Source organism: Drosophila albomicans, chromosome X (genome assembly GCF_009650485.2).
Source record: "Drosophila albomicans strain 15112-1751.03 chromosome X, ASM965048v2, whole genome shotgun sequence".
In the NCBI taxonomy this organism is placed as follows: Eukaryota; Metazoa; Arthropoda; class Insecta; order Diptera; family Drosophilidae; genus Drosophila; species Drosophila albomicans.
Window position 1 is genome coordinate 19,664,282 of NC_047627.2, and position 27,281 is coordinate 19,691,562.

The 27,281-nt window shown below is 40.2% G+C and overlaps 2 protein-coding genes across 4 annotated transcripts in view; both read right to left on the reverse strand.

Annotated features, from left to right (window-relative positions):
• Nucleotides 1-18,767, reverse strand: part of LOC117578090 (protein split ends) — a 69,277-nt gene extending 50,510 nt beyond the window's left edge. For both annotated transcript variants that reach the window (XM_052002701.1, XM_052002704.1), the window contains exons 1-4: nt 18,692-18,767; nt 17,636-17,958; nt 11,126-14,763; nt 8,303-8,941 (exon numbers count right to left, since the gene is read on the reverse strand). In XM_052002701.1, coding sequence (XP_051858661.1) covers nt 8,303-8,941; nt 11,126-14,738 — 4,252 coding nt within the window. In that variant the 5' untranslated portion in view covers nt 14,739-14,763; nt 17,636-17,958; nt 18,692-18,767. The remainder of the gene's footprint in view (nt 1-8,302; nt 8,942-11,125; nt 14,764-17,635; nt 17,959-18,691) is intronic.
• Nucleotides 18,768-19,698: 931 nt separating this feature from the next.
• LOC117573676 (thyroid adenoma-associated protein homolog) lies at nt 19,699-27,103 on the reverse strand. Of its 2 annotated transcripts, none has more exons than XM_034257020.2 (7): nt 26,895-27,103; nt 26,663-26,822; nt 26,327-26,593; nt 25,436-26,259; nt 23,068-25,364; nt 22,831-22,998; nt 19,699-21,450 (listed from the first exon to the last, which is right to left on the reverse strand). In XM_034257020.2, the coding sequence occupies exons 1-7, from the start codon at nt 27,001-27,003 to the stop codon at nt 19,948-19,950; spliced, it is 5,328 nt and encodes a 1,775-aa protein (XP_034112911.1). In that variant the 5' UTR covers nt 27,004-27,103; the 3' UTR covers nt 19,699-19,947. The 2 variants fall into 2 exon arrangements, with proteins under 2 accessions (XP_034112911.1, XP_034112900.1); XM_034257009.2 differs by having other exon boundaries at nt 19,699-21,471.
• Nucleotides 27,104-27,281: the final 178 nt, after the last annotated feature.

Genomic DNA, 27,281 nt, shown 5'->3' on the forward strand with positions numbered 1-27,281 from the left:
GGAGATCATTTCGGTTTTTGTATTTTTCAATATGCATTCCCCTCATTCGCATGCACATTCTTCTGACGCAGCTTTTCTGTTGTCCCCCTTCCCCACCCTCTCTCTCTCTTTCGCTCTTGCATACGCGTTTCTTTTTATTATTATTTGCTGCTGCTGTTGCTTTGTCGTTGTTTTTTTTTTTTCATTTTATTCTGATGCTGATTTTGAATTTGCTTTTTGTTTTTGTTTGCTCGGTTTTCTTTTTTATTTTGGACATTGCCAGCGATGGCATTTTTGTGGCCTAAATGCAGGCGACTGTTGGCATGGTAAAAGGGGTGAAAGGGGGGAGGGGGAAGGGGAGGCATCGGCTGCAATGTGTCAGCGCCAGTTGCCTCAATGAATCTGTTTACATTTTCCACTCGATTGTCGCCGTCTCGCTTGCACTGCAGGACATCATCCAAACGGTTCGATGTTCAGCTCAGCAGCACATGCCACATAAATGTTGCACGTTCATTGCTGGTGTATGTGTGTGTGTGTGGCTTCTGCTGATAGCTGATAACAGTTAGCAGCTAACGGCTACAAAAAAAATGAAGCAAAGCAAAGCAAAGCAAAGAGAGAAACAGGCAAAAGCCACCGCCCACTGGCTAAACTTTTTTCTTTTTTTGCACACTTGCAAGCGATTCTCTAACACACACACACACACACGTGCTTGACCGAAAAGCACCGTTAAACGGTGACAGACTCAGCACAAAAAGCAGTTGCAAGCAACCAACAACAATGTCAAACAAAAACTCGAACGAGTTGCCTTCGCTGCCGCTGCCGCTGCCGCAGTCGACGTCGACGTCGCCACCACGACAGCAACTTCTAATAAAAACCGGGACAGCAACAACGCAAAAAGCAACGCAGCAGGAAAATCGTTCAAGAAAATTCCTATAAGAAATTAGCAAACAAAAAAAAAACAACAAGGCAACGAAAAAAACACCAGAAGTTTAAGAAGAAGAAGCACAAGCAGAAAGCAAAGGAACAACAACAAAAACTAAAACAAACGACGACGTCAGCGATGCGATTTTCTGCCGTTAGCTTTTTATGCGGCGCACAGAGCAAAGCTCCCAGAGAAAACTGCAAGATAAAGAGAGCGCACAAAATTGCAAACTATACTGTGTGCAATAAGACTGCGAGAGAGCGCCGCATTGAGAGCAGCAGCAGCAGCAGCAGCAGCAGAACAAGCACAAGCACAAGACACAGTGAGAGAGCACGCGGTCTAAAGAGCGCAGCTAAAGGCGCGACTTGACTCGCTGTCGTCGTCGGTGTCGACGTCGCTGCTGCTGCTGCTGCTGCTGCTGCTGTTGACGTTGACGTTGCAGCCGCTGCCCAAAGAAGACAACTGCAGTGCACACAAGTCAAAATAACAACCGACAAAGGCGTCGCTAACGATTTCGATGCCTGGTTAAATGAAATTGAATAGTTTTGAATTACAACTTGCAATTTTCATGTGATGCACTTATTATTTTTATTAGATTAATGTAAAAACATTTCATTAATTATAATGAAATGTAAGTTTAAAAACTGTAGAAATATTAAAAAAAAAATAAGAATATATAAAAAGCGTAATAAAAAAATAATATTTCAATGTGTAAATAAAAATAAAAATAATATCAAGATCATGGTTTTTTAATTGATTTTTTTGCTAGTATAATAATTAATAAATTTATTATAATATAATTAATAAAAAAATCAAAAATCTTAGTATTAATTATTTATTTCTTCTTAATTCTTTCAGCCAGAAACTAAGTTTTGCAAACCTACGATTGCTTTTAGAAATTGATACGAAAAAGTAATAATAATATATTATATTTTTACATACATACGTACAAATGTTAGGAGAATATATCCTTAAACCACAGTACATTACATATTTGTATTGATTTCTTGGAAAAAATGTGATAATGATTATATCTAATGCTCGAACTTGTGTCAAACAAGAACAACAACACTTATAAGTTTAAATTAGCACTTAAATTTGATGATTATATTCTCATGTTATAAGGTTAAACTTTATAATACTCCGATTCTTTTTCGATTTCCTTGGAATCTTTTGAAACACATTAAATTCGTCACTTGAAAAAAAAATATGTAAAACAAAGTGATGATTTCACAAATTCTTAAAACGTTTGTCACATTTTTGTCGCCTGCACTTGAACACGAAGAGCACTTTTCAGTCAGCAAACGCTGTAACGTCGCCAGCCGGATGCTTTGCTAGTAGCTTTTTTCTCAATCAAATAAAAGCAACAGCAAAAAATAAAAATGAGAAATAACAAAACAAATGAATGCAAAGCGAGAGACAGTGTGCTATAGATAGAGAGAGCGAGAGAGAGACAGGGAGAGAGAGAGAAAAGTGGTTGGCGGCGCAGTTAAAAAATTGCGTTGTTCATAAATCAGATGCAATTAAAATTAACTGGAAAATGCAATGCTAATTAGATCTGCGGTCTGCGACGGCGACGTCAGCTTGTGTCTCAATATTTTGCAAGTGGCAAGTTTTGCTAACCGCGCCTGGACCTTGTGCATAGCACATTTGCTGGCAAAAGCCAAACAACAACACGGAACACGGAACCGGCAACCGGCAACTTGAGCGCAACAAAAAAATGAAAAAAAAAGAAGCGAAACAGACACAATTGGGCGGGGCGACGCGGCGTATGCGAAATACGAAATGTAAAATGCGATATACAACACTAAAAAAAAAATAGAAAACAAACAAACAATGCGTCATTTGTTTAATAACAATAATAGCAAGAAGAATTGCAATAACAATAACAACAACAACAACAACAACGAGTCGACAATAATTGCCAGTTGTTGTTCACGAGACACGACAACAGCAAAAAAAAACAACAACAAAAAAAAGACAAACACAATTATTATCTATCAACACAGCACGCGCGATTCACATTACGTATACGCAATACGATTCACACGACAAAAGCGTCGTCGCCCACTTCACATCATCATTAACATCATCATCATGATGTTCGTATTCTAACCACAAAACGTCGTCGGCATTCTCGTTGTCGTCGTCGTTACGTTAACGTTACGTTGTCGTCCCGACGTCTAAATGAGCACTAAAAACGTAACTCGCCGTCAGACGCCGGCCAGCCGGCAAAGTCAAAGCGCAAAAACGAAAAAAAAGAATAACACACGAAAAAAAAGTAAACTAAAATACAAAAAGAATAACAACAACGAGAAGAAGCAGAAGAAGAAGCACATTGTATAACGCTATCCTTACACTCGCTCTCGCTCTCGCTCTCACTCTCTTAGGAAGCGTTGGCTCTCTCAGTTTGTGTTGCCATCTCGCTCGCACTCCGCTCTCGCAGAGCAAAGTGTTATCAGCAGTTTGTAACAGAGACGCAGCAGCCAAAGTAGCAGTAAATGCATCTGCTGCAGGACAAAAGCAAAGCTACTCTCTTCACACACACACACACATACGAATATATATACATATATGTATGCGTGTGTGTGTGTGTGTGTGTTGGCTGAAACATGGATGAACGAACGTCAAATAGAACATGTGCTAATGAATTATCAACTGTCAGCATAGCGTAAAGTGCAAACACTCACGCGGACAACGAAGGATGAATGAATGGATGAGCACAACAACAACGACAACACAAAAAAATGCAAGCAATATATGTTTGCCTATGTATTGGTGTGTGTGTGTGTGTGTGTGGATGTAGGACAATCCAAGTGGTAGCCTACTTAATAGAGACAGTTTTAGACACTGTGCAATCAACGACGGGCGAATGAATAACAGCTTAATGAATGAGTGCAGTCAAACTGAACGAACGAACGAATGAATGACTGGGCAAACTTATTGTGAATCATCGCATAAGCCGATTGTCCACCCCACACTTCTCAACTAACACCTACCTCCCCTCCACTCCTCTCATCAAAAGTCAAGCAGGACCAACGCTGATAAAAATTTCAATTCAATATAAAAGCTTAGAAATTAAAGTGGAAAAAAAATATTTAAACAAATGTCAAGAAAAATATATATAAAAAATATATATGAGATAAGCTCATTCAATATATAATATATATTTAATTCAATTAGAGTGCAGAAAACACAATTGCAATAAATTGAATAACGAAATTATTACTACAAAATAAAAAAAAAATATTTGCTAAGAAATTAAAGCGGAAAAAAATGTTTAAATAAATGGCAAATAAAGAAATTTTGATAAGCTTATTCAATTTAATTCAAACTGACTGTAAGAAATGCTATTGTAATAAAATTTAATAAATAAATCATTATAAAAAAATAATAAAAATAGTTGCCTAGAAATTAAAGTATAAGAATAACATATAATTTAATAAGATTTTTGCATTTAAATTATTGTATTCTCATATAAATTCAAGTATTTTCATTATTAGAAAAAAAATCATAAATTCAATTTGAACTCATACAAAATAGAATCAAAATTCAAGATAGAAGAAAGAAGAAAACAAATTGTTTTCCCTATAATACTCCATATATTTAACAATATAAATAAATCACTAAATCAAAAAAATTCAATGCAAAGTATTTGTTAAAAAATCTAGACAAAATTCTATTCAAAATTATTATTTAAAAATTTTTAAATTCTACATATCAATCAGTATTAAATACATACATTTAAATTGAAAAATGAATGAAATGAAAAATAAACTGTTTGAAGAAATCTAATCGAAAATAAAATTGCAGAAATCATTTAAAGACATTTTAGAACGCAAAATTTTGAATTGGAAAATTTGGTTTTTCTGAACACAGTTCTTAAATGTCAAAATTTAAAAATGCTATACAAAGTATTTCTAGATAAAATTGTATCACTAATTAAGTAATTTATTAAATTTCGTAAAGCATTTAAATACGTTTACATTTGCAATCTATTTTAGAATTTAAATTTTCATATTTTAATTCCTATTAAATACTTTAAAAGTGAAAAATCTTTTGCTGAACCAAATTCTATAAATAAAATTGTCCATTGATAACTTTCACAAAATATTTTTTAACAAATCTAGACAAAAAGCGATCATAAATAATTTAAGATATTTACATATATCAAATATTTTAGAATTCCAGTGTTAAATACTTTTAAATTACAAAATATTTTGCGAAAATACTTTCAATCTTTGGCAAAATAAATCAATTAATCAATCACCAAATATATTGCAACTGCAGCAATAAATTGAAAACTAAAGTTTGTCATAGAGAAGAATTGACGACACAAAAAAACGAATATATGCGATGTGATATGATTTAGTCAAAGTTATCGATAAACAGGGCAGAGGATGTGTCGGTCTATTGTTAACCTTGGGGCGGAATTGCCATTACTTATCCCATTCACAAGCACACACACACACACACACACACCGCACTCACACACACATAAATACACAAGCATATGCAGCCTCAGCAGCCACAGAAAGTTATGTAGCACACTTTCAGGCGCTTTGCGAACGCAACTTTCTGAAACATGCATTTGTGTTGAGTCTCTCTGTGTGTGTGTGTGTGTGTGTGTGTTTGGCACGCCTGTCTGCGTCTGCATATATACAGATACATATATATGTGTGTGTATATATATACATATATTTATAGCAAAAGGTAAATGACATCAATGGAGGTTGGCTGGCTGCTCAGTCGCTGAAACTGAAGTTGAAGCTGAAGCTGACGTTGACGCTGCTCCTGACTCGACTCGCCTCGACTCGACGACTGCCGACGGCGGCGACAGCGGCAGCGGCAGCGGCAGCGAGTGCATCATGTTTACTGTTATTTTTTTGTTTTTTTTTTTTGTGTTGTATTTGGCTTGCTTGCATTCTCTTCTGCTGGTCTCGGTCTCGGTTTCCGTTTGCTGCTTGCCTGCTTACAGTTTCCGGCTTTGGCCCAACACTCGCACACACACACATACACAAAGCAAAGAGTTTTCCATGCGCGCGCCTAAATGTATGCAATCTTTTTTTCACAAAGTAAAACACATCTTGAAGCTGAAGCACAAGGCTCTTTAATAACTAATCAGAGACCAAAATGTGGGCAAAATGTCTGCTGGGCATTTGCCAAGTTATTGGGGATGCGTTGAAAAGTTTTCGGTTTGCGGGAAATGCGAGGAAAGAGAGGTAAAGGGAGAGGGAAAAGGAGGGATAGAAACTAGAAATTGCCGCTCATTGTTTGCTGATAACTGAAATCAAAGCACGGCGTGTGGCAAGTGGTAAGTGGAAAGTGGCAGGCGTTGCACTGTTCAGGTTACTTTGGCTGTGGCTCTGACTCTTGCTCTGGCCGTATGCCAGAAATTGGAAATCATTACGTTATGCACGATGGATCACCCCGAACACACAGATGCTCTTTTCAAATCAATGAAAATTATTTAATGGTAGATTTCAACACTCCCGCAAATCATTGGATAAGTTTTGTACAAATAAATTCATTCCCAATATACTTCAAAAATATATTTGAATTTTATAAAAATAAGTCAGTTAGGTATTCAAAATAATGATAGAGTTTTAACTATATAATTTATCTCAGTAGTTCTTCTCCAGAATATTATTAAAAAAGTTACAACAGAAATCTTGATCTTCACTATTCAAAATATTCCTAAATTATTATTGTTTAGCAATGAAATGCAACAAACTCAAATATTATACACAAAAATAGCTTTTTAAAGCTATTGTGCACTTAAATGCAAATTGCTTTTCAGATAACTGCCTAGTTTATGGAATGCAAAATTCTTTTCGATTTAATCAAATCAAATACAATAACTTTCTATATATAAATTGATATTAGTGTTATTGCATTGATTTATCAAATAATTATATCTTCAGCTCTGAACTTTGAAATAGCAGCGCGTCAGAAACAAAAATGTATAACGGCTGTTTTTATTTATTATTGTTAGTTGATCGCTAGAGATAAGTAACAAGCTAAAACCCCAATAGAATTGTTCTCATTTACTAACACAAAAGATTTAATTTCATTTTTCGGATAACTTACTAATTTAATATAGCTATAAAATGTTTAATTTTATTTGCATTTTTGGATAATTGCCTAATTTAATATAGCTATTAAATATTTAATTATATTCTTACGTTCTGCAGTTGTTCAGAAATACAAAATTACGCATTTCAACAACACTATCAAGATAACTGCTTAAGTTTTTATTATGAAATTTCCAACTGATTTACTTTAATTGCATTTTAAGGATAATTGCCTAATGTTTTATTAATCTTAGATATTAATAACACTAGCTTCTGACAACGTTTGATAGATGCACAAAAATAAAGTATACGCAATGCAACATGACATTTAAGATGCCTATTTAAATATTACAAAAAGCATCTGCCGGATAACTGCCTAACTTAGATTTCTCATTGGAAATTAATGTATCACATTTCGCACGTTCAGAGGGTGCTTAAAAATAAAGTATACGCACTGAAAATATAAAATGTTCAACAATGAAACTCTCACATATTTAAGCCACTTATATTGTACATTATTCGGATAACTGCCAAATTTGATGTTGCAAATAAATTAAACGCATTGGGATTTTATCAACCTTTTGTATATGCCCAAAAATAAAGTATATGCAATGCAACATGACATTCAAGATAACAGTCTATTTACATATTACGAATAGCATTATTCGGATAACTGCCTATCTTGGGTTATTCATTGAATATTGTATCAGATTTCGCACGTTCAGGGGGAGCTTTAAAATAAAGTACATGCACTGAAAATATAAAATTTTGTGCAATGAAACTCTCTCAGATTTAATCAACAATTATTCGGATAACTGCCAAATTTGATGTTGCAAATAAATTAAACGCATTGGGATTTTATCAACCTTTTGTATATGCCCAAAAATAAAGTATATGCAATGCAACATGACATTCAAGATAACAGTCTATTTACATATTACGAACAGCATTTATCGGATAACTGCCTATCTTAGGTTATTCATAGGATATTGTATCAGATTTCGCACGTTCAGGGGGAGCTTTAAAATAAAGTAATAAAGCACTGAAAATATAACATTTTGTACAATGAAACTCTCTCAGATTTAATCAACAATTATTCGGATAACTGCCAAATTTGATGTTGCAAATAAATGAGGCGCATTAGGCAGCCATTAATTTTCATTAACCCGAGTTCCCACCTTAATCCCTCAGCTGATAGATCCATTCGACAAAAATACTCTACGCTTATTAGGAGGAATCACAACAAAAGCCCAAAAATCAATTTCGTTGGCCAAACTCAAAAAGTGGAGAAAGTTTATTATGCAAAATACTTTGGTCGCTAACTTACCGCTGGGATCATGATGCGGCTGCTGCTGCGACTGTTGTTGCTGTTGTTGCTGCTGCTGCTGCTGATGATGATGATGATGCGGATTCGGAGCACAAAACGCACTCGAACCGCCCCCCAAAGTGGGCGGTGGCCCAGCAGCCGGAGGCGGTGGATAAGCGCTCGCCCGATACGATGGCGGTGGCGAGCCGACATCACAGCGATCCGGCGGCACCGGGGGCGGACCAACGGGCGGCGGCGGGGGACCGCCATAGTGATGAGCCTGCGGCGGTGGTCCGCCATAATGATGCGGTGGCGGCGGCGGTGGCGGCAGGCCGCCATGATACTCGGCAGCCTGCTGATAGTGATGAGCGTGCGCCGCATGCGCCGCATGAGCAGCCGCATATTGATGCTGATGATGCATGTGCAAGACGCCGCCGCCAGAGGGCGCCAGCTGATGCGCATGATAAGCGGCGGCAGCGGCCGCTGCTGCTGCGGCTGCCGCTGCATACGACGGCGGCGGTGGCCCATGATGATCCGGCGGAGCGTGCTCCGTGTGCAGCCCCAGATCGGGGGCGTGGTACATCCCCGCACTGAGCGGCTCGCCGGGCAGCAGAACGTGCGGCGCCGGCGGTTGCACGGGCAGCGGTGGCGAGCTGTGAGCTGCGAAAACACAAAGAAATTAAACAGAATTGTAGGAAAGGCAGTTAGTGAAAATGTCGAATATAAAAAATATAAAATTTCAAAGATATAAATTTAAATAGAATATATAATATAACATAACTAACTTTTAAATATCACAAATAAGTGTTTCAATAATTTATTTAAATCAAATTTTTCAACAAATATATAAATATAATTGGGTAATTCTCTGACTTATGTAATTTGTCTTGTCTTTAAAGTGAAAAAACATAAACTAAAACAATGTTAAAAATAAGTGAAGGGTATTCTTAAAGGTTTAGATTAGCACTATATTTTGAGTTAAGATTGATTTTAGCAAATTTTTCTGATTTACAAAAAATATATATACAAGAACAGAAAACAAAACAGAAAAAAACATTCCAAAACCATTCTTAGCTCTAATTAAAGTACTAATCTAGAGAATAACCTTGTCTTATTTTTTGAAAATTGTTTCAGTTTATGTTGTTTTTTTTTTCACTGTAAAGACAGGACAAATTCCGTTAGAGAATTACCCATTTATATTTACATATATTTGTTGACAAATTTGATTAAATTGAGTTATTGAAACTGTTATTTCTGATAGTCAAAAATTAGTTGTGCTATATATTCCATTTAAATTGCTATCTTTAAAATGTTAAGTATAGTTGACAACTTTTATTTAAATGGCATATTGAAGCAATTATTTCTGAAATTTAAACCTCCTTTTTCTTTGAATTTTGACGATTTGTATTTAAATGAATTATTAAAACAATAATTTCTGGTACTTAAAAATTAGTTGTGTTATATTTTAAATTTATATATTTGAAATTATATGTAATATTGACAATTTTGATTTAAATGAATCATTGAAACAATTTTGTCTGATAGCTAAAAGTTAGTTGCGAAAATTGTAACTTTGACAACCTCTACAAAATAGTAAAATACTTTCTTTAGGAGAACGCAATTTTCATCATTGCTATATGTATGTTCTTTATTTATATTTTTTTTTATTTTATTTACCCCCTAACGATTTAATGTTGAAATTAACAAACTTCGCTTAGTGGCCTCAAGTGACACCGTGAAAAGAGGCGATTATCAATATAACTTTTCTGTTTGCAATGCAACTTTTGTTAGGTTTATTGATCAATGTGGCCATTAAGCGAGAAAACAGCAAGTTTTTTCTTGTAATATGAATGTGGCTTTATAGATTAATTTGGCCGTTAAGTGAATAATATATGCCACTAACCGAAGTTTTGATTGTAATTACAATGTGGCCATTAAGCGGATCACATACAGCGGCCGTTAAGCGAGCTATGAACGTATAAGTATCACATTTTGTCTACAACTCTTCAAAAATAATGCAATAAACATATCGAATATATATCGATACCTGTTCTAATCTTTGTACTACTCACTTTTATTAGGGTTATTGATAAATATGGCCGATAAATGAATAACTAAGCGAATTTTTGATTGTAATTACAATGTGGCCATTAAGCGAGCTATGAATTGTATGTATTGAATGCAATGTCTCCTCATTAAAAATAATAAATATAAATAAGGAAATATAATCGATAACTTTAGTAAAGTTCTCAAAACGTACAACTCACTTTTATTACGCTTCTTGATTGATGTGGCCGTTAAGTGAATAATATATGCCACTAAGCGAATTTTTGATTGTGATTACAATGTGGCCATTAAGTGAGCTTTGAGTACAATTTTAGTAAAATTATCGATTATATTTCATTAAAAAAATGAATATAAATAATGAGATATAATCGATAACTTTACATACAATTGCAATATCTCCTCATTAAAAATAATGAATATAAATAATAATAATAATCGATAACTTTACGCGCAACTCACTTTTATTACGTTTGCTGATTGATGTGGCCGTTAAGTGAATAATACATGTAACTTTTGATGAAAATTATAATGCAATAAACATATAGAACATATATTCGATAATTGTTCAAAAGTTTTCAGAATGCGTGAGTTGTGCATTCAGAAAACTTATTAGGTTTATTGTCGAATGTGGCCATTAAGCGAGATATAAGTTATATGCATTGAATTTAAATTAAATATTATATTTTCAATAATGAATATATTATTATATTATATATTATATGAATATATTATATTATTATTCAATAATGAATAACATATTCGATAATTTCAACTCACCTTCACTAAGTCCTGAACTGGCTCCCGGTGGCAACATGCTCGACAGGGCGCTGAGCGGCGTGTAGGATTTCGGAGGTTCCACCGAGCCGGGACGCAAGAGACGCTCCTCGGTGACGCTGGACTGGACACGATACTGCATCTTGCAGTAGGCCTCCTGGGCGGCACCGTTGCTGGCATTCACATAGACACCGGTGATGGTTACGTCGGTGTCCTGGACGATGACGACACTCGAGGAGGTTGGGCGACTGCAGTCCTTGGCATCCTTGGCGCTGCTCGAATCGCCGCGATATCCGGTCGTCGTGATTGTGGTGTCCGTGTTCGTCTCCTTGGTCTCCTTGGAGTACTTGGAATCGTTGCTCTCCTCGATCATGTTGCTCTGCGGCTTCGCAGCGGCCTCACGTTGCTCTTTCAGCTCCTTGCTCTCGCGTTCCCTCTCGCGTTCCCTTTCTCGTTCCCTTTCCCGTTCCCGTTCGCGTTCCCGTTCACGCTCCTTGCTCGAGCCATCCTTGGGCTCCTTTTTGATGTGGAGTTCGGCTTGCTGCTTGGCCGCCTTGGCTGCGGTTGTTTTGCTGATCGCCTTGGCCGTCTCCAGCTCGTCGTAGCTCTCGAAGCTGCTGCAATCGCTGGCCAAATTCTTGTCCAGATGTCGCTCCACCTCGTAGGTGGCCGCAACAATGGCGCTGGCATTCAGGCTGGCCATGCGCTTGCGTGCCAGAATGCCTTTGTAGTCGCCAATTAGTTCCTCGGTGAAGGCGCTTTTACGTTTCTTCGGAAGCTGTTTGGGTGTCGCCTTCACCTTGTCCTTATCCTTCTCTTTATCCTTCTCCTTGTCCTTGTCTTTATCCTTCTCCCTGCTCTTGTCCTTGTCCTTATCTCTGTCTTTGTCTTTGTCCTTCTTCTCGGGCGGTTCCTTGTCGTGTTCGTCATCGTCGTCGGTGTCCTCGACCAGCGTTGCTTTCTTTTGCGCCTTCGGACCACGTTTCGTTTCCGTTTCCTGCTTCTTGGCCGGTGTTTTCTTCTGCAGCTTCTTCTTCTTCTGCTGCACAATACGCTGCAGCTGCAGCTCCTCCGCCTCGCTGTCGCTGTCGAATTCCCAATGCTTGCCCACACCACGTCCGCCGGTCACGTTCCTCAACTCGCGACGCGGCTCCAACTCTTTCACCGGCGGCGTCTCGTTGCGTTCGTTGCGCTCCTTCTCCTTCTCCCTCTCCTTTTCCACATCCTTTTCCTTCTCTTTATCGCGCTCTTTTTCCTTGTCCTTCTCTTTGTCTTTATCCTTTTCCCTGTCCTTTTCGGGTGGCTGCAACTCCGACTTGTTGTTGTCATCGTCGCTGCCATCGAGCGTTCGTATTCGAGGCGGTTGTTGCGTTGCCTTCGACAATCCCAACTCGTGTGCGGTCCGCGATTCATTCTCATAGAGGCACTGCACCTTGGCCAGGGCATTCAGCGATGCCATGCGATGCCGCTTGGCCCCGTAGCTGCTCAGCTTCTTCTCGAACTCCGAGTCGCTGCTCTCCGTATGCGAACTGTCGCTCGGCGGCGGTTGCAACACTTTTGATTTCCCGCCCGCTGGCTTCTTTTTGCCCGCTGTTGTTGTGGTTGTTGTTGTTGTTGGTGCAGCAGTTGCTACTGTTGTGTGGCTGCTAGTTGTTGTTGTACAAGTTGCTGTTACTGATGTGGTTGCTGCTGTTGTTGCCGTTGCTGTTGTGGGTGTTGGTGTTTGCAGCTTGCGTTTTGTTTGCTTCTTGTTTGCACCTTTAGCGGTTGTTGTAGTTGTTGTTGTTGTTGTGGTTGCTGGCGTCTCACTTGCAACACTTGCTGCGGCAGCAGTCTCTTCTTTTGTTGCTGCTGCTGTTGTTGTTAATGTTCCTGCTGTGGTTGTCGCTGTTGTTGTGGCTGCTGTTGTTGTGGCTGCTGCTGTTGTTGCCACAACTGTTGCTGTTGTTGTGGTTGCTGCTGTTGCAGCTACTGTTGTTGCTGTCTCCTCTTTGATCTCCTTTTTATCCAACAACTTTTGCTGCTGCTTCAGCAACTCGAGCAGCTTCAGCGGCTTGTTGTCCTCATCGGAAAACTCACGCAACTCCTTCAGCGTTGGCAGCACCATTTTGATGGGCTCCTCATCGTCGGAGCCCGATTTGAAATCGTAAATATCCTTGGCCGCATTTAGCGCACTTAACGAACTTTTACTGCAGGCCTGCTGCAGTCGCGCTTTGCTCGCTGTTGTTTTACTGTACTTGATCTTTGGCCGCTGCTTCGTTGTTGCTGCTGTTGCTGTTGCTGTTGTTGCTGTTGGTGTTGCTGATGTGGCTGCTGTTGTTTCCACTGGCGTCGATGTGCAGCCAATCTCTTCAAGTTCCATTTGCACTGATTCCGTATTCGAATCGAGTTGCGCACGCGTTTTATTTGCTTCTTTTACTGCCCCAGAAGTTGTTGTGGTTGCTGATGTGGTTGCTGTTGTGGCTGCTGTTGCAGTTGCTGCTGCTGTTGCACTTGCAGTTGCTGAACTGGCTGCTGCTGCTGTTGGTGTTGTTGCTGCTGTCTTTTTGCTCGCTTTGCTGCTGCTTTGACGCGCTGTTGTCGCCTTCTCCTTTTTCGTTTCAGTTGTTGTCGGCTTCTTGTTCGAGGCTTTGCTCACTTTACTGGGCGGCGTCGTCGTCTGTGGCTGTGGCGCCTCTAATTTGGCCTTTTTCGCCGTGGAGTGCTTGCTGCTGGTCTTGAGAGATTCTTGATCCTTGCCCTCGCCTAATACTGTCTCCTTTACTTTGTCCTTGTCCTTGTCCTTTTCTTTGTCTTTGTCCTTTTCTTTGACTGTCTCTTTGTCTTTGCTATTATCCTTCTCCTTGTCTAGGTCCTTTTCCTTTTCCTTCTCCTTTTCCTTTTCTTTTTCCTTTTCTTTTTCTTTCTCCTTCTCCCTTTCTTTTTCCTTTTCCTTCTCCTTTTCTTTCTCTTTCTCTCTCTCATGCTCACGCTTTCGCTCCTTTTCCTTCTCCTTCTCCGCCTTGCTGCTATCGTGCTCCACTCGCTGTCGCTTCACATTTATCGGCTTGCCGGGATTGAGGCTGGCAATCACTTTCACCGCAGCTGCACGGGATTTGGTCTTCACATTCTCCGATATGGAGGACTTGAGACCTTCGCTCATGCGCTCCTCGCCGCTGGGCAGCAGATTGTCGAAGCCATGGATCTTGATGTCCAGACTCTTGAGCATTTTGTTGATGGCCCGCGCTTTGCCATCTTCCTGACGCTCCTCGGCCGTTAGCTTAAGCTGCGACGAGCTACTCGCTTTATCCGACTTATCCGATTTATCCGTGCTGCCAGCTGTGGTTGCTGCCCGCTTTGTCGCTGCCTCCGATTTGCCACTCGGCTTTTTATTGTCGTCGGCATCATCTGTTGTCAACTTCTGCTGCTTGCCGCCGTGACGCTTCTTCGACACTGATGTCGACGTCGACGTCGAGGATGTCGTCGTGGAAGCACCTGACGTCGTCGTCGTCGACGCTGCTGTCGCTGGAGACGTTGCTGTTGGCGTTGACGTTGACGTCGCCGTCGCGCTTGCGGTTGCCGTCGATGTGGAGCGCTGCTGTCGCTCGGCGACGCTCGAACGCTTCTTTGGACCCATCGCTGTGCGCTGGCCAAGCAAGAGACTGCATGGGATGAGATGGGAGATGGGAAAAATGCTTTGACTTAGACAAAGTTGAATAAGCAAAAGAGTAAGAAAGCTTCAGTCGAGTGTGTTCGACTGTGAGATACCCGCTACCCATTTTGATTAAAAGTGGTATTATTCTCAAAACAAAAATACTAAAAATATACGAAATGGTATTTGGGTATATCGATATAGTACCACATTCAAAATAAAAGACCCCTAGTAAGTAGGCGTTTTTGCCCATACAAAATCGCTTTAAAATTACGCTTGATATTCAATTTATGGGGGCGGAAGTGGGCGTGGTAAAAATTTGAAACAAACTTGATCTGAGTGCAAACATAATAAGTGCTGTTGACAAAAATTATAGCTCTATCTCTTATAGTCTCTGAGATCTAGGTGTTCATACGGACGGACGGACAGACAGACGGACATGGCTAGATCGTCTCGATTGTTGACACTGATCAAGAATATATATACTTTATAGGGTGTCACATACATTTCCTGCCGGCACAAAGTTATAATACCCTTCTAACCTATGGGTAGCGGGTATAAAAAGTTGCCCTCAAGCTTTGACTGTATTAGACCCTTTAGGGGATTACTTTCAATCTTTGCAACTCTAATTCGTTTCGTGTATGCATAATACATTGCAGCTTGCAGCAGCGGGCATTTCTATTAAGCGGATCCCTTTTAGGTGGACACTGTTTGAGCGATAATTAAGCGAACCCCCTTTAAGCGGACACTTTTTGAGCGATGCTTCGGCGGACGCTCCTTGTGGCGTACACTTTTTGTGCTCTTTTCGGTGATTGAAATCTTTTAAGCAACACCCTCTTGGCCGGACGCGGACACTATTTATTAAATAATTATGTATGTGAAAGAAGTCTGTGGTCGCTTGTCGGTAAAAATGAACCCAATGATATGTTTTAAATGTACAATAGAAACAAATATTAAAGAAAACTATTGTATTATTTATAGTGACTTTTCTTTGTTTTAGGGACTTCAACTAAACATTGGTCAGAAAATTGTAATTTTATGAAAGTAGTTATAATTTGCGAGCGTCTAACTTATTGTGTAAAATAGCTTTAAGCTTAAGTTAGTTTATCTTTTTAATAATAATACATTAAAATTTAGAATACGATCTCTTATTCAAAGGTTTATTTTAGAGGGGACAAAACAATCTCACTACTTTTAATGTTTTCTATAATCAGAAATCGTGTTTAATCTAGCATATAAAACACCCTTTTAGTGAATGCCTAAAGAAATAATCCTACAGAATTATGAATAGTTATCCAGTGTCAACTTAATATTATTTAAAAAGCAAAGGAATTAAGTCAATAAGCACTATTTAAATATGAATTCTTGATTTAAATATGGTTTTTTTTTTTTTTTTTTTTGTATAACAGAGTCTTTGTGTGTGTATGTAAATATATGTACATATGTATGTCAAAGCGAGCAGCTGGATAAGGCAAATTTCCACTTCACTTTTGTTTTACTTTACTTTTTCTCAGTTGCCTTGTCTCGCTTTTTGTTCAAGTGGCGGCACGTGACGAGCAATAAGAATTTTAGTTGAAGAAGTTTCTTCACAGTGTTTTCTCTTCTTTTACTCTTCGTCAAATCTCTTCTCACACCATTAAATCCTGGAGCAGCGACTTTAACAGTTGTGTGAAATTTCACGAAACTGTCGCTCTTTAAAGGGTGTGGCAATATGTTCCAAGATTAGATCTGGCATTTTGCTAATTTTATTATGATTTTTTTGTATTGGAGAGCATATTGAAACATTGATTTGCTAATAATGATGAATTCGAGAGCAATTCTAAATTCGATTATAAAGTAAAGTCTTCATAAAATGCATAAATCATTTGAATAATTTTCTATTTGACGGTTTTCCACTTGATGCGAATAATTTCTTTGGCATTACGTAAAGTATAACAGATTGCTGTTGGCTTAATAAAACATCGATCGACAATAATGTTGTCGGTATCAAAAAGCTGAGGAAATTATATGGTAGCAGTTTCTACAAAGTAGACCCACTAATTCTACCTTTATTACCATTTCGTTATTATTTCAAAATAAAAAAAAAATAAATAAAAGACCCACTATATATAACGCATTATACAGATAATGCAAGGTAATTCGTATCAAAATCGTACTATCTGAAATGTTTTAAAAACAAAAATATGAGTCTATAGTAAAAGGTATTTCTTCATAAAATCTTCAAACTATAAAATTTTTTTTTTTAAGTTGAACAATGGAATTATTCTTCTTTAAATCCTTACTGAAATATTAAAATATACGTACAATACGATTTGAATATCTATTTCAGTAGAAATTGACAATACAGTGAAAATTACCTTAATAAACAGCTCTATTACCGTTAGACACCCCCCTTGGGCGGACACTTTTACCCATGACGTTTCTAGCTAAACAATCTGACTAAACCCTCTCTTTGAAGCACGTAAATTTTAAGCAAGGAAAATTGCATTTCAAAATATGGAAAAAAAACATTTTTTGTCGTATGCTGATTAATTTTATTTTGAAATAAAGAAATTAGAGGTAAGCTTCTCATAGTGGACATTACTATTAAACGGACCCCATTTCAAGCAAACTAGTTGCAGTTTTCATACAGAGATTTTAGCTGCTCTCACACTCACACTCTCTCGCTCTCTCTATCTCTTTCACATTCCCCGCATCACAAGGATCGCAATGCAACAACCACTTTTCAAAACTTAAATGCAAACAAACAAAATGCAAATTCAAATACAAATACAGCTGCAAAATGTAAACACACACACATTCGCACATTTGTTTGGGATGTATTAGTGAGTCAAAGTCGAGCTCCAAATTCAAGTAGCAGCTTAAAAACTTAGTATATTTACCTCACTCTCTTGCCCCGCTCTCTCTTTGGCTTTGGCACTCGCTCGCTCTCTAGCGCGCGCTCTCACTCTCTCGCTCGCTCGCTCTCTCAGTTTAGGTGGCTTTAGGTGAGCTGGGAATACCAGTAACAGTTCAAGCCAAAGCCATTGCTGGGCATTGGCAGCAGCGGCGCCATGCTGTGCTCTTTCTTATTAGGATTCAATTTTGTTAATGCTTCTTTCACTTATTTGTTTTTTATTGTTTATTATTTAATGTCTGTATTTTGTTTTTTGGGGGGGGAGGAGTGAGGCGGTGTTCGTTATCGTTGTTGTTGCGCCTTTTTAGCCTATTGAAAATATAAAATTCTGTTGTTGATTGCTGTTGTCAACATAAACAAAACGGCAAACACACGCATCTTAAGCAGATTTCGTCGAATTATTTATGCATTGCATTTTATGCAAATGCGCCAACACTCACGTACACACACACACACACACACACACATTTACATGCATACACATACACTTCAGTTGTAAGCCAAAAAGTTACAAGACACATTTGTTTACGTTCGCTCAAACGCGACGATATGGCAACGCTCTTCTTCGTAGTTTTGCTCACGTATACATACACACACTCATATACGCACACACTTGGAAACATTGCTAAATCAACATCAACAATCGAAAAATCAAATATGAAAACACAACATTGCGCTTGGCAATTTTCAACTCATTTATTAAATGTAGTGTTAGTTTCATTTTGTATTTTCCCTTGCAATATATCATTACAGCAGCAGCAACAACAACAACACGCACGCACACACACACACACACACACACACGACCACCATTGGGGAGAACGCCCGCCCGCTGGTGAGAGATGACAATATTGATGCAGTTGTTGGCTCTTATTGGAAATAGTCGAAAATTGCATCGCAGACCTAGCTGCTGGCCATTCAAATATTCAGCAATTATGGCAAATGAAAGAACAATAAAAAAAACAACAAAATAATGGATTAACAGCAGAGCAGTAGCAGCTGCTGCTGCTGCTGGTGTTGCTTAGTTTTTAGGCACACGCACACGCAGCGAAAAAAATCGTTTCAACACGGACGCTCGACACACACGCTCACGAGCATCTTATCAGACTGGCGCTCTCCATGAGACACAGGGTGGCCGCGAGTGTCACTTCAAAATATACTATTTAATGTCACCAAATATACCGAAAAATGTATATAATATACAATTATTGGTCATACTCTTGGCGCTGTTCCTGTTAAGTTCACAGTGTAAACATATAAAAGTAGTATTCCTAAACCGTTTCGTTTAAAAATAAATAATTAAAAAAAGAGTCAACAAAACTTTATAAATAAGTTATGGAATTAGGGCTAACAAATTTGTGTATACCGTGCAGTAACAGTAAACAAATTTCAATGAATTGATGAGTCTTATTTTACATTAACATTAAAGAATTATCATCAGAAATTGAAAAATATATTATACACACTATAAATATTGCTATAAAGCTATGAAATAAAAATAAAATAATGTATTCTAATAATAATATTTAAATAATTCGAATTTTTTAAAAATTACTCAATTCAAAATATAAATAATGGTAAAGAATATGTATATTTTTTAAGTTTCTAACAACAAATAATAATTAGAAAAAAAATAATAATATTAATTTTTGTATTATTATTATTATCTGAAGTTAATTTAAAAAATTCGTTTCCAATTTTTTTATTTAGGTCTTTAATTAGCTTTGTGGTTATTTAAATAAAATGAGGATAAGTTAAAATAAAAATCCTTAGTAGAATGGAATTTTATATTATATTAAATTTACAACATATTTGGAAATTGGAATTTAAGAGTTTAATCCATATTACAAAAACTCATCTTTTATTGTGATAATTAATTCAAATTTATTAAACTATTTTCAACACAAACATTAGAATATGATATTTAAAGTAGAAATAATAGTTCAATTTGTTTTTGAAATTTGTAATATTCTGTAAAAATTTAATCTTTAAAAGAAATGCAATAATGATTTAGTATAAATGAAACAACTCAGAATATTTAAAGCTTGGTTGTATAGTTAAATCAGTTTTTATTGATAATCAAAGTAAGGCAACAATCTTTGAATAACAAGTTTTAAGTCCGCCTTTGATGGACCTGGGATATAGCAATGTGTAATGTATTTTTTAATTGTTTTTATTATTTTTTGGGTAACCCATAGACAAGGGATGGCAATTTTTCAATTTGCCAATTGTACAATATGGGTGAAGCCTCTTTGTAGCTCTCTCCTTGAGGTATATTTTGACTGGATGTGATTAAGATTACGTTGAAACCTGTGGAATATACGGCGTAATATTTGTGCCCACGCACATGGTGAGCTTATCGAGGGCATCGAAAGCGCAAATCAATTCCTTATTCTGACCAAATACGACACGGAAATTATTACAGATGACCGAAGCAACACGGAGTCCCTCACAATAGATGTTCGGATCCTGTTTATCAAACACTTCGCTATCCTCCATCGTTTCCGAAATCTTCTCCTCAGGCTCATCCTTGTGGAAACGGCCATCCAAGAATTGTGCGCTCACAAATGGCTCGACGGCCGTGATGAATATGCCGATTAGGAAGGTGCCATCGTTCTCAAATCTCTTCAGACTATGCAGCACATGTTTCAGAAAATAGATTTCAGCTGTCGTTGGCAGCATGGCAAATGTGGCGACGGGTTGATCCGACTCCCCGCAACTACTGGCGACCATTTCGGCAGCACAATTTCGCACCAGATCGGACTCATCCACCAGCAGCTGGAGCACCAGTCGGACATAGTTGCCCACAATTTGGACATTGCCCGTGGGGAACAATTGTCGAATGTGTATCCCAATGCGATCGGTCAGTTGGGCAGCCTTATAGCGGAGATATGGCTTCTGCTTGGGATCACTGATGTCCAGTGCATAGTGTAAAATGTTTAGCCAAAATTGCTGATACTCTTCCCCCTCCAGCGTTCGTATATTCTCCAACATCACCTGACGCGTCACGCACAACATCAAACCGGGTTCAATGTCGCAGTTGCGACGCTCCAACAGCTCAGTGATTGGCAGCTCCAGTTCGTCGCCCAATAGCGAGAGCAACGTGTAAACTGTGCTCCCCAATTGCGGACAATGTCCGCGCTCCGTCACCACATCGTTGGCCAGCTGCAGCACAAAGTCGATGAGCTCGCGACGCTGACGCAATTGCCCGATAAGCACATTGAGTCCGACACGCACCTTGAGTCCGAGTGCCTTGCAATAGGCCACAACATCGGGATCGAATTGAAAGTTCTTCAACTCAAAGCTTTCGATTATACCGCGTGTACAGAGCACATTGTTCGCCTGATCGAAGAGTAGATGCAAAAACAGATCGATGGCGAACTGTTGCATCTCTGGACGTTGCTGCTCCTTGGGCTTGATCAGCGCCTTAACCATGTGCTCGAGTATGACGTTCGCATTCTGTGTGATCCGATGCAAATGGAGGCCATAGACCTCAAAGAACTTCGGTGATATCGTGTAACTATTGCAGCGTTCATAAACTGTTCCATGATCCAGTGCGTAAATGCGCTGCAGCAGTGCCAACAATTTCTCATTGATGGCCATCCCATCGCTGGCATCCTGTAGTATGGCAATCAGCACATTCAAGGCGGCGTTGAACAGATAAATATCCTCATCGAATACGGTGAGCGCCAATTGGGCAACTGTGTGCAGCATGGCGGACATCAGTTTAGTGTCCTTCCAGTGCACAATCCAATACAGTTCCAGCAACTGCAGCAGATGGCCATGAAGTGCATTCAAGTCCTTGGCATAGAGTGTCGTGTGCTGTGGAAGTGAAAAAAATAAGATATTAGTAAGGTGCTGGAATTAGAAATGTACCCCGAAAATTGCAAGTGAAAAACTCCTACAAAGAAAGCTAAATTACGTTGACAAAAACCTTGCAGAATTTTAAGCAATTTATGCAAAAAGCATCTTCTTTGTATTTGAACTGACTTTTTAAAAAGAATTCCCTTTTCAGCGATTCTCAAATTGTTAAGCTAATCAGTTGTTAATCTTAGCTGCTTCTTTTTAAATAAAAAACAAACATATAAACTATAAAATCCTATAGCAAAGTATTGTTTCCGTTGTCGAATTATAATGTAAAAAGTGTTCCTTATTGCAAAATACATTTTAGAAGATAAACACATAAACGAAGTCAAGTTTGTGTAGATATGGATGCTGAACATAAGTTTAAATATCATCATAGGAAAAACCTTACTTCATTTATAAGATTCATTTGTTGATTGAACTAACATTGCCGAACCCAAACGGTAAGAGCTAGGAGGCTGATACATAGTGAGTTCTTTAAAATTCCTACTTTATCTTATAATAAATATAAACAAAATAAGTAATTTGGCAATAAAGATAGAACAATAAAGACATTGTTGCTACACAAGCTCAGAAAAATTGCATACTAAACTAACATTGCGCAGCCCGAACGGTAATAGCTGGGAGGCTGAAAACTATTTTACACAACTTGAACGTGAATTCTTTAAGATTTTGCACTTAACTTTTAAATAAACATTGCTTTGGAAATTGACACGTTAATTGACGGTATACATATATGAAGAGAGTCCTAGAATAAACGTTGATGCGAGACAAGCTCATAAAAATGGCATAATAAACTAACATTTTATAGCGGTACAAGCTGGGAGGCTGAAACCTAGTTAACATAATTTAAACGAGAATTCTTTAAGATTTCCTACTTAAATTTGAAATAAACATTGCTTTGGAAGTTGGCAATATAAAGTAACAAACGGTACGAGCTGAGAGGCTGAAATCTTTAAACGTGAATTCTTTAAGATTCCTTTCTCTAACTCCAAAAAAAACTGCTGTGAATGAAGACATTAGAATACTTAAATATTAACAGAAAATGTTATATGGAGTCATGCATACAAAATAAACTCACAAAAATTGCATAATGAACTAAAACTTCACAATAATAAGAAGGCTGAAACCTAATTTGCGTAATTTCATTGCGAGTTCTTAAAAATTGATTGCTCTACATTGCGTTGAAAGCAAGCAATAGAATTATTGTAATAAAATAAATGAAAATAGTTAGAGACAGACATGGAATATATACAAAAGATGCCATGAAATAGAAAGAGACATAGTAGAGAGAAAGAGAAGGAGACAGCGTCTTACCGGCTTGTGCTTGAAATGCTTCAAGTTGAGCACCATAAGAATATGCGCAATTCGCTCCTTGGCCGTCTTGATGCTGGTAAAATTGGCCAACACCTGGCTGGCTCTCACACGTGTCATATAATCGTGCACACAACAGATGCGCTGCAGGAAGGGCACAAATTCATTAAGCTGCAAACAAAAGTCGGAATACATATTTGTAGAAAATTGAAATATACACAAGATAAACGAAGCACTTACATTCAGCGTATTCTCGATGCCCTCCAGCGCCGAGGGATAGAGTCGACTAAGGAACTGCAGCATGGCCTCCAGCTGGACAGTTTGACCGCCAGTCGATTGGACGAATTGCCGCGATGCCGCCTGACCCAGCACCGTGTGAAAGTAATCGAAGAGCGCCGGATAGCGAGTGAAGAAAATGCGTCCAGTCATGCGATTGCGCAAATGCAAATCGCCAACTTCGTTGCGTGCCCGCTCCACGCCAAAGATGCGCACAATCAGAGCGGACAGCAGCAACGTGGCGCAATTGCGTTCGGCCCATTCGCTGGCCACGAGACTCTCCAACGCACATCTGACGCCGCGGCCAATGAACTCGCCCACCAGCTCCGACAATTCGCTGCAACGGAACAGCGCACGCATAATGTTCAGCGCATGACTGCGAGCCGTGGACGCAGCGGAGCCGGATTCACGGCGTTCACACACCTCGAGAAGGAGTTTCATGCTACGACTGAAGGTGTTGTGCGTGCCCAGCTTCAGTTCGGTGCAGATCAGTGCCTGCAGCATGTAGGGAACGCCAGCGCTGCGTCGTGTGGGGCAAATCTTGTTGCCGCCGGCGCCTTCGCTGCCCGCCACCAAGGCCATTGCCTCGTCCAGCCATTGTTGTGGCAGCTGATTCAATGCCGGCTCATCGCTGTGCCAGAAGCGGCGACAGAGTAGCGTGAATCCCACATAGGCCTGCTCGAAGGCGCCGCGATGCTTGATCTCCGAGAGCAGCAGCAGAAAGTGTTCGCCAATTTGTGCCACCTGCTGTTGGCTGAGCAGATGTTGTGGTTGCTTCTGTTGCTGCTGCTCCTGCTGCAGTGGCGCATTGTGCACGAGTTCGCCGGTGATCAGTGACACCTCCTTGATGCTACGCCAGGCGCACAACAGCACCAGCTGTGAGGTCAACGTGTGAGCAGCGGCAGCAGCCTCTGCAGCTGCCTTTGCTTGCTCTGCGTCTTCCACTTGTTGCTGCTCCTCCTCTGCTTGTTGCTCCTCCTCCTCTGCTGCTTCCTCCTCCTCCTCAGCAGTCTCTGCAGTTGGCACATGTCCCTCGGGTGACTCGCTCGCCACGACAGTCAGCATCAGTTCGCTGACTTCCATGCTGGCCTCGAGCAACTCGTTGATATATTGACGCCACAACGCCTCCTCGGCCAGCTCCGTCAGCTTCAACTGCTGCAGCAAATGCCGGCTGGCAAAGAGCAGTCCATACATCGGATTGTGTCGCGCCGCCTGCGTCAGATCCACCTCAGCCATCGCAATGCCTGCGCGCAACTCGCGCAGACACCATTGCAACACCAGATAGTAACGTGGCTGCACCTCGGGCAATTCGCGAACGTGCTGCAACAGCTCCTCGGGCAACTCCACAGCCACTTGTTGGGCCTGGCAATAGACCTGCAGCTGATATGCACCCGTCACCGAATCGGGCGGACGTTGCGACACCAAATGTTGCATTATGTCCAACGGTTTCAGTTGTATGCATGGCTGCAATTTGGCCAAAATCCCGGCAGCCAACAACTTGTTGTGCTCGTAGCTGTCGCGCAGACAATGCTCCAGATAGGTCAACGCAATCGATGGCAATTGATAGAATTTTCGCAGACGCAGACGTTCGAGCATATCCAGTAGATCGCCAATCAATTGCATCGATATCCAACGTCGTCCGTAGTTGGCAGTGGGAAATAGATTCAGCGAGAGAAGAGTTAGTAAATCGTTGACGAACTTGCTGAGCATATGAGTGTGTGGCTGTTGCTGCAGCTGCTCCGCACCGCCCTTCTCCTTCAGCTGCTGCGCCAGATTCAATTCGAGCCGCTTGAAACCCTTCTGCAGCAGACCGCGTGCAATTTGCCGGACGTGAGCGTTCGGCGTGTTGCAATTGTGATGCAGAAAACACATGATGGCATCGATCTCGAATTGTGTAAACGGTTCACTAAGACGCGGCGTCTCCACCACAAATGCCAAGGCCATCAGACGTGTGTTATCGTTGAAGCCCATCATTGCCTGATTGATCTGTATCGAGAGTTCACCGAGCAGCTGCTTGACCGCTTGCTGTTGGCCATGACGACGTGCTGTCGACATCGCTGCCAGTTTAGTGCTGAGCGTCAGATTCTTGTACTGACACAGTTCGCCGAGCACTTGACCGTCCAGCTCCACGGTGCTCTTGATGAGGCGTTCAATTACCGCAAGACGTTCGTTATACGGTTGAGCCTGACGCAGCAGCGTCACGACCCAAATGTTGTACCAGTCCTTGAAGTTCTCCTCCTTGTGGGCGACCGTCATCATAGCTACAAGAGAGATGCATTCGAAGAATCAAAGTACAAATGATGTTTGCTTACATGTTGATGATGTTACTTACACTTGTACAATGCGTTGACATTGTCATCGAGTCCCAGGTAGAAGACAAAGATCTTTTGAAACACGGCTGGGCAATGGAATAGCACATCTCTGGTGCCCATTATCTCCACCAGCTGCTGCACAATGAGGCACAACGAGGTCAGCGGTATATGCTCGCGTCCCAGCTGCGCGAACACCTGTTGCTTGATGCTCGTCTGTCCCGTTGCCTTGGCATGGATCAGCACCTGTTGCAACAGACTGGCGGCCATGTGGCGTATGGACTCCACGCTGCTGCCAATGTGCTGCAGAGCAAATTTCAACAGCTGCACGAGTATCAGATTGTAGAAGACCAGCGGACGATCCTGCAGCACAATGCCCGACAAAGATTTCGAATAGGTGTGCAAATGTTTGGACATATAGACGAGCAGATTGGTCACATCACCGGCTGCATTGACCTGATCGATGATGCTCTTCAAAATCTCCAATGCCTGCACAGCACGCTCGACATAATCGGTCTTCTGCAGCACCAGCAATGAGGCCGCTTTGATGGGCAGCTCCTCAAAAGCGCTGATCACATGACAACTGCGCATATACTCATCGAAATCGTTGAAGAATCGCGCATTGTGTCCAATGGCTAAGCCGGCAATGGAACGAACATCCCACGGAGTGTCCAAGTGACGTGCCACGCTTGCGGCCAGCTCGCTAATGAGACGCAACGGTTCGCACTGCTGTGGCACAAGAAACTGTTTGAGGTCCACCATAAAGTTGACATAGAATCGCAACAGATTCTGTATAAACAAATAGAATTCGTTGCGTCGCGTTGGCGACAACTCTACAGTTGCCTCGCTGCAGAAAAGAACATGTTATATATTACCTTATCTATGATATATGAACATATTTTTGTCAATCATACCTAATCGAAGTCCAGTAGCGTCCCAAGACGCGGGGCAGCAAGGGAATAAACGCGTGAATCTCCTTGGCCAATGCATCGCGGCCAAAGGCAAAACTATGCAGACAAGCTCCAACAGAGACAAGGACATCATTCAGCATATCAATGTTTATATTGCTGTCAGCAATTTGCTCCGCCAGCTGCTGCAGTGCATCGCGTAGCACTCGTAGCATGGCATCCTTGGTGTGTGTGGCATTATTGCGTTTGTTCACCTCGTTGCTCGAGAACAGTCTGCAATGCAAAATGCAAATTCAAATTGCAGTCAATCGATAACTTTGGGCGATAACTTTGTGCGCTCACCTGTTTAGAATGCCACGCACTGGATGCTTTAGGGGACAAACAAATAGCAAATCGGCAAGAAATGCAAATGCTTCAGCATTCCCAAAGATCACCTTGACTACCGTAATCTGCTCGTTGCATGTGGTGGCTGCCGCAAATTGCTGCACATAATCCTCCTGAGCTGCGGCGCAACACACAATTGGAAATTTATAAAATTCGATAACAACACAATAATATTGTTTGAGGTACTTACAATTTTGCCATTTTATTGGCATGCGCACGGGCGCCGAACGCATTTCAGCAAAACGTTTTGGATGTGCGCATAATTTAAGCGCAGTTACGCGCAAACTCAAGTCATTCATTTTATTTCGGCAAGTTCCAAATTAAAATAACAAAAAGCCGGCTCACTAGCCGCGTGTTGACAACTTTTCACATATGTGTATGATAACGATAGACCTTGCGAAAAGTATCGGTACCTGCGATAGCGCAAATTTATCGTACAATCGATAGGATTAGCCATGGTACGCTGCTAACATACAAAAAGCGTGCGAAAAAAGCAATTCAAAATATGGCGCTGATAATACAATTTCAGGAAACAATTTAAATATTCCAAAATGCAGAGACCCTATGCTTATATCAT

What these genes read in the sequence shown, in the direction of transcription:
- LOC117573676 (XM_034257009.2), bottom strand. Translation starts at nt 27,003, where the DNA reads ATGAATGACTTGAGTTTGCGCGTAACTGCGCTTAAATTATGCGCACAT. An exon ending in GCCAATAAAATGGCAAAATT is followed by an intron (nt 26,823 to 26,894) that starts GTAAGTACCTCA and finishes GTTGCGCCGCAG; the next exon opens with CTCAGGAGGATTATGTGCAG. An exon ending in GTGCGTGGCATTCTAAACAG is followed by an intron (nt 26,594 to 26,662) that starts GTGAGCGCACAA and finishes TTTGCATTGCAG; the next exon opens with ACTGTTCTCGAGCAACGAGG.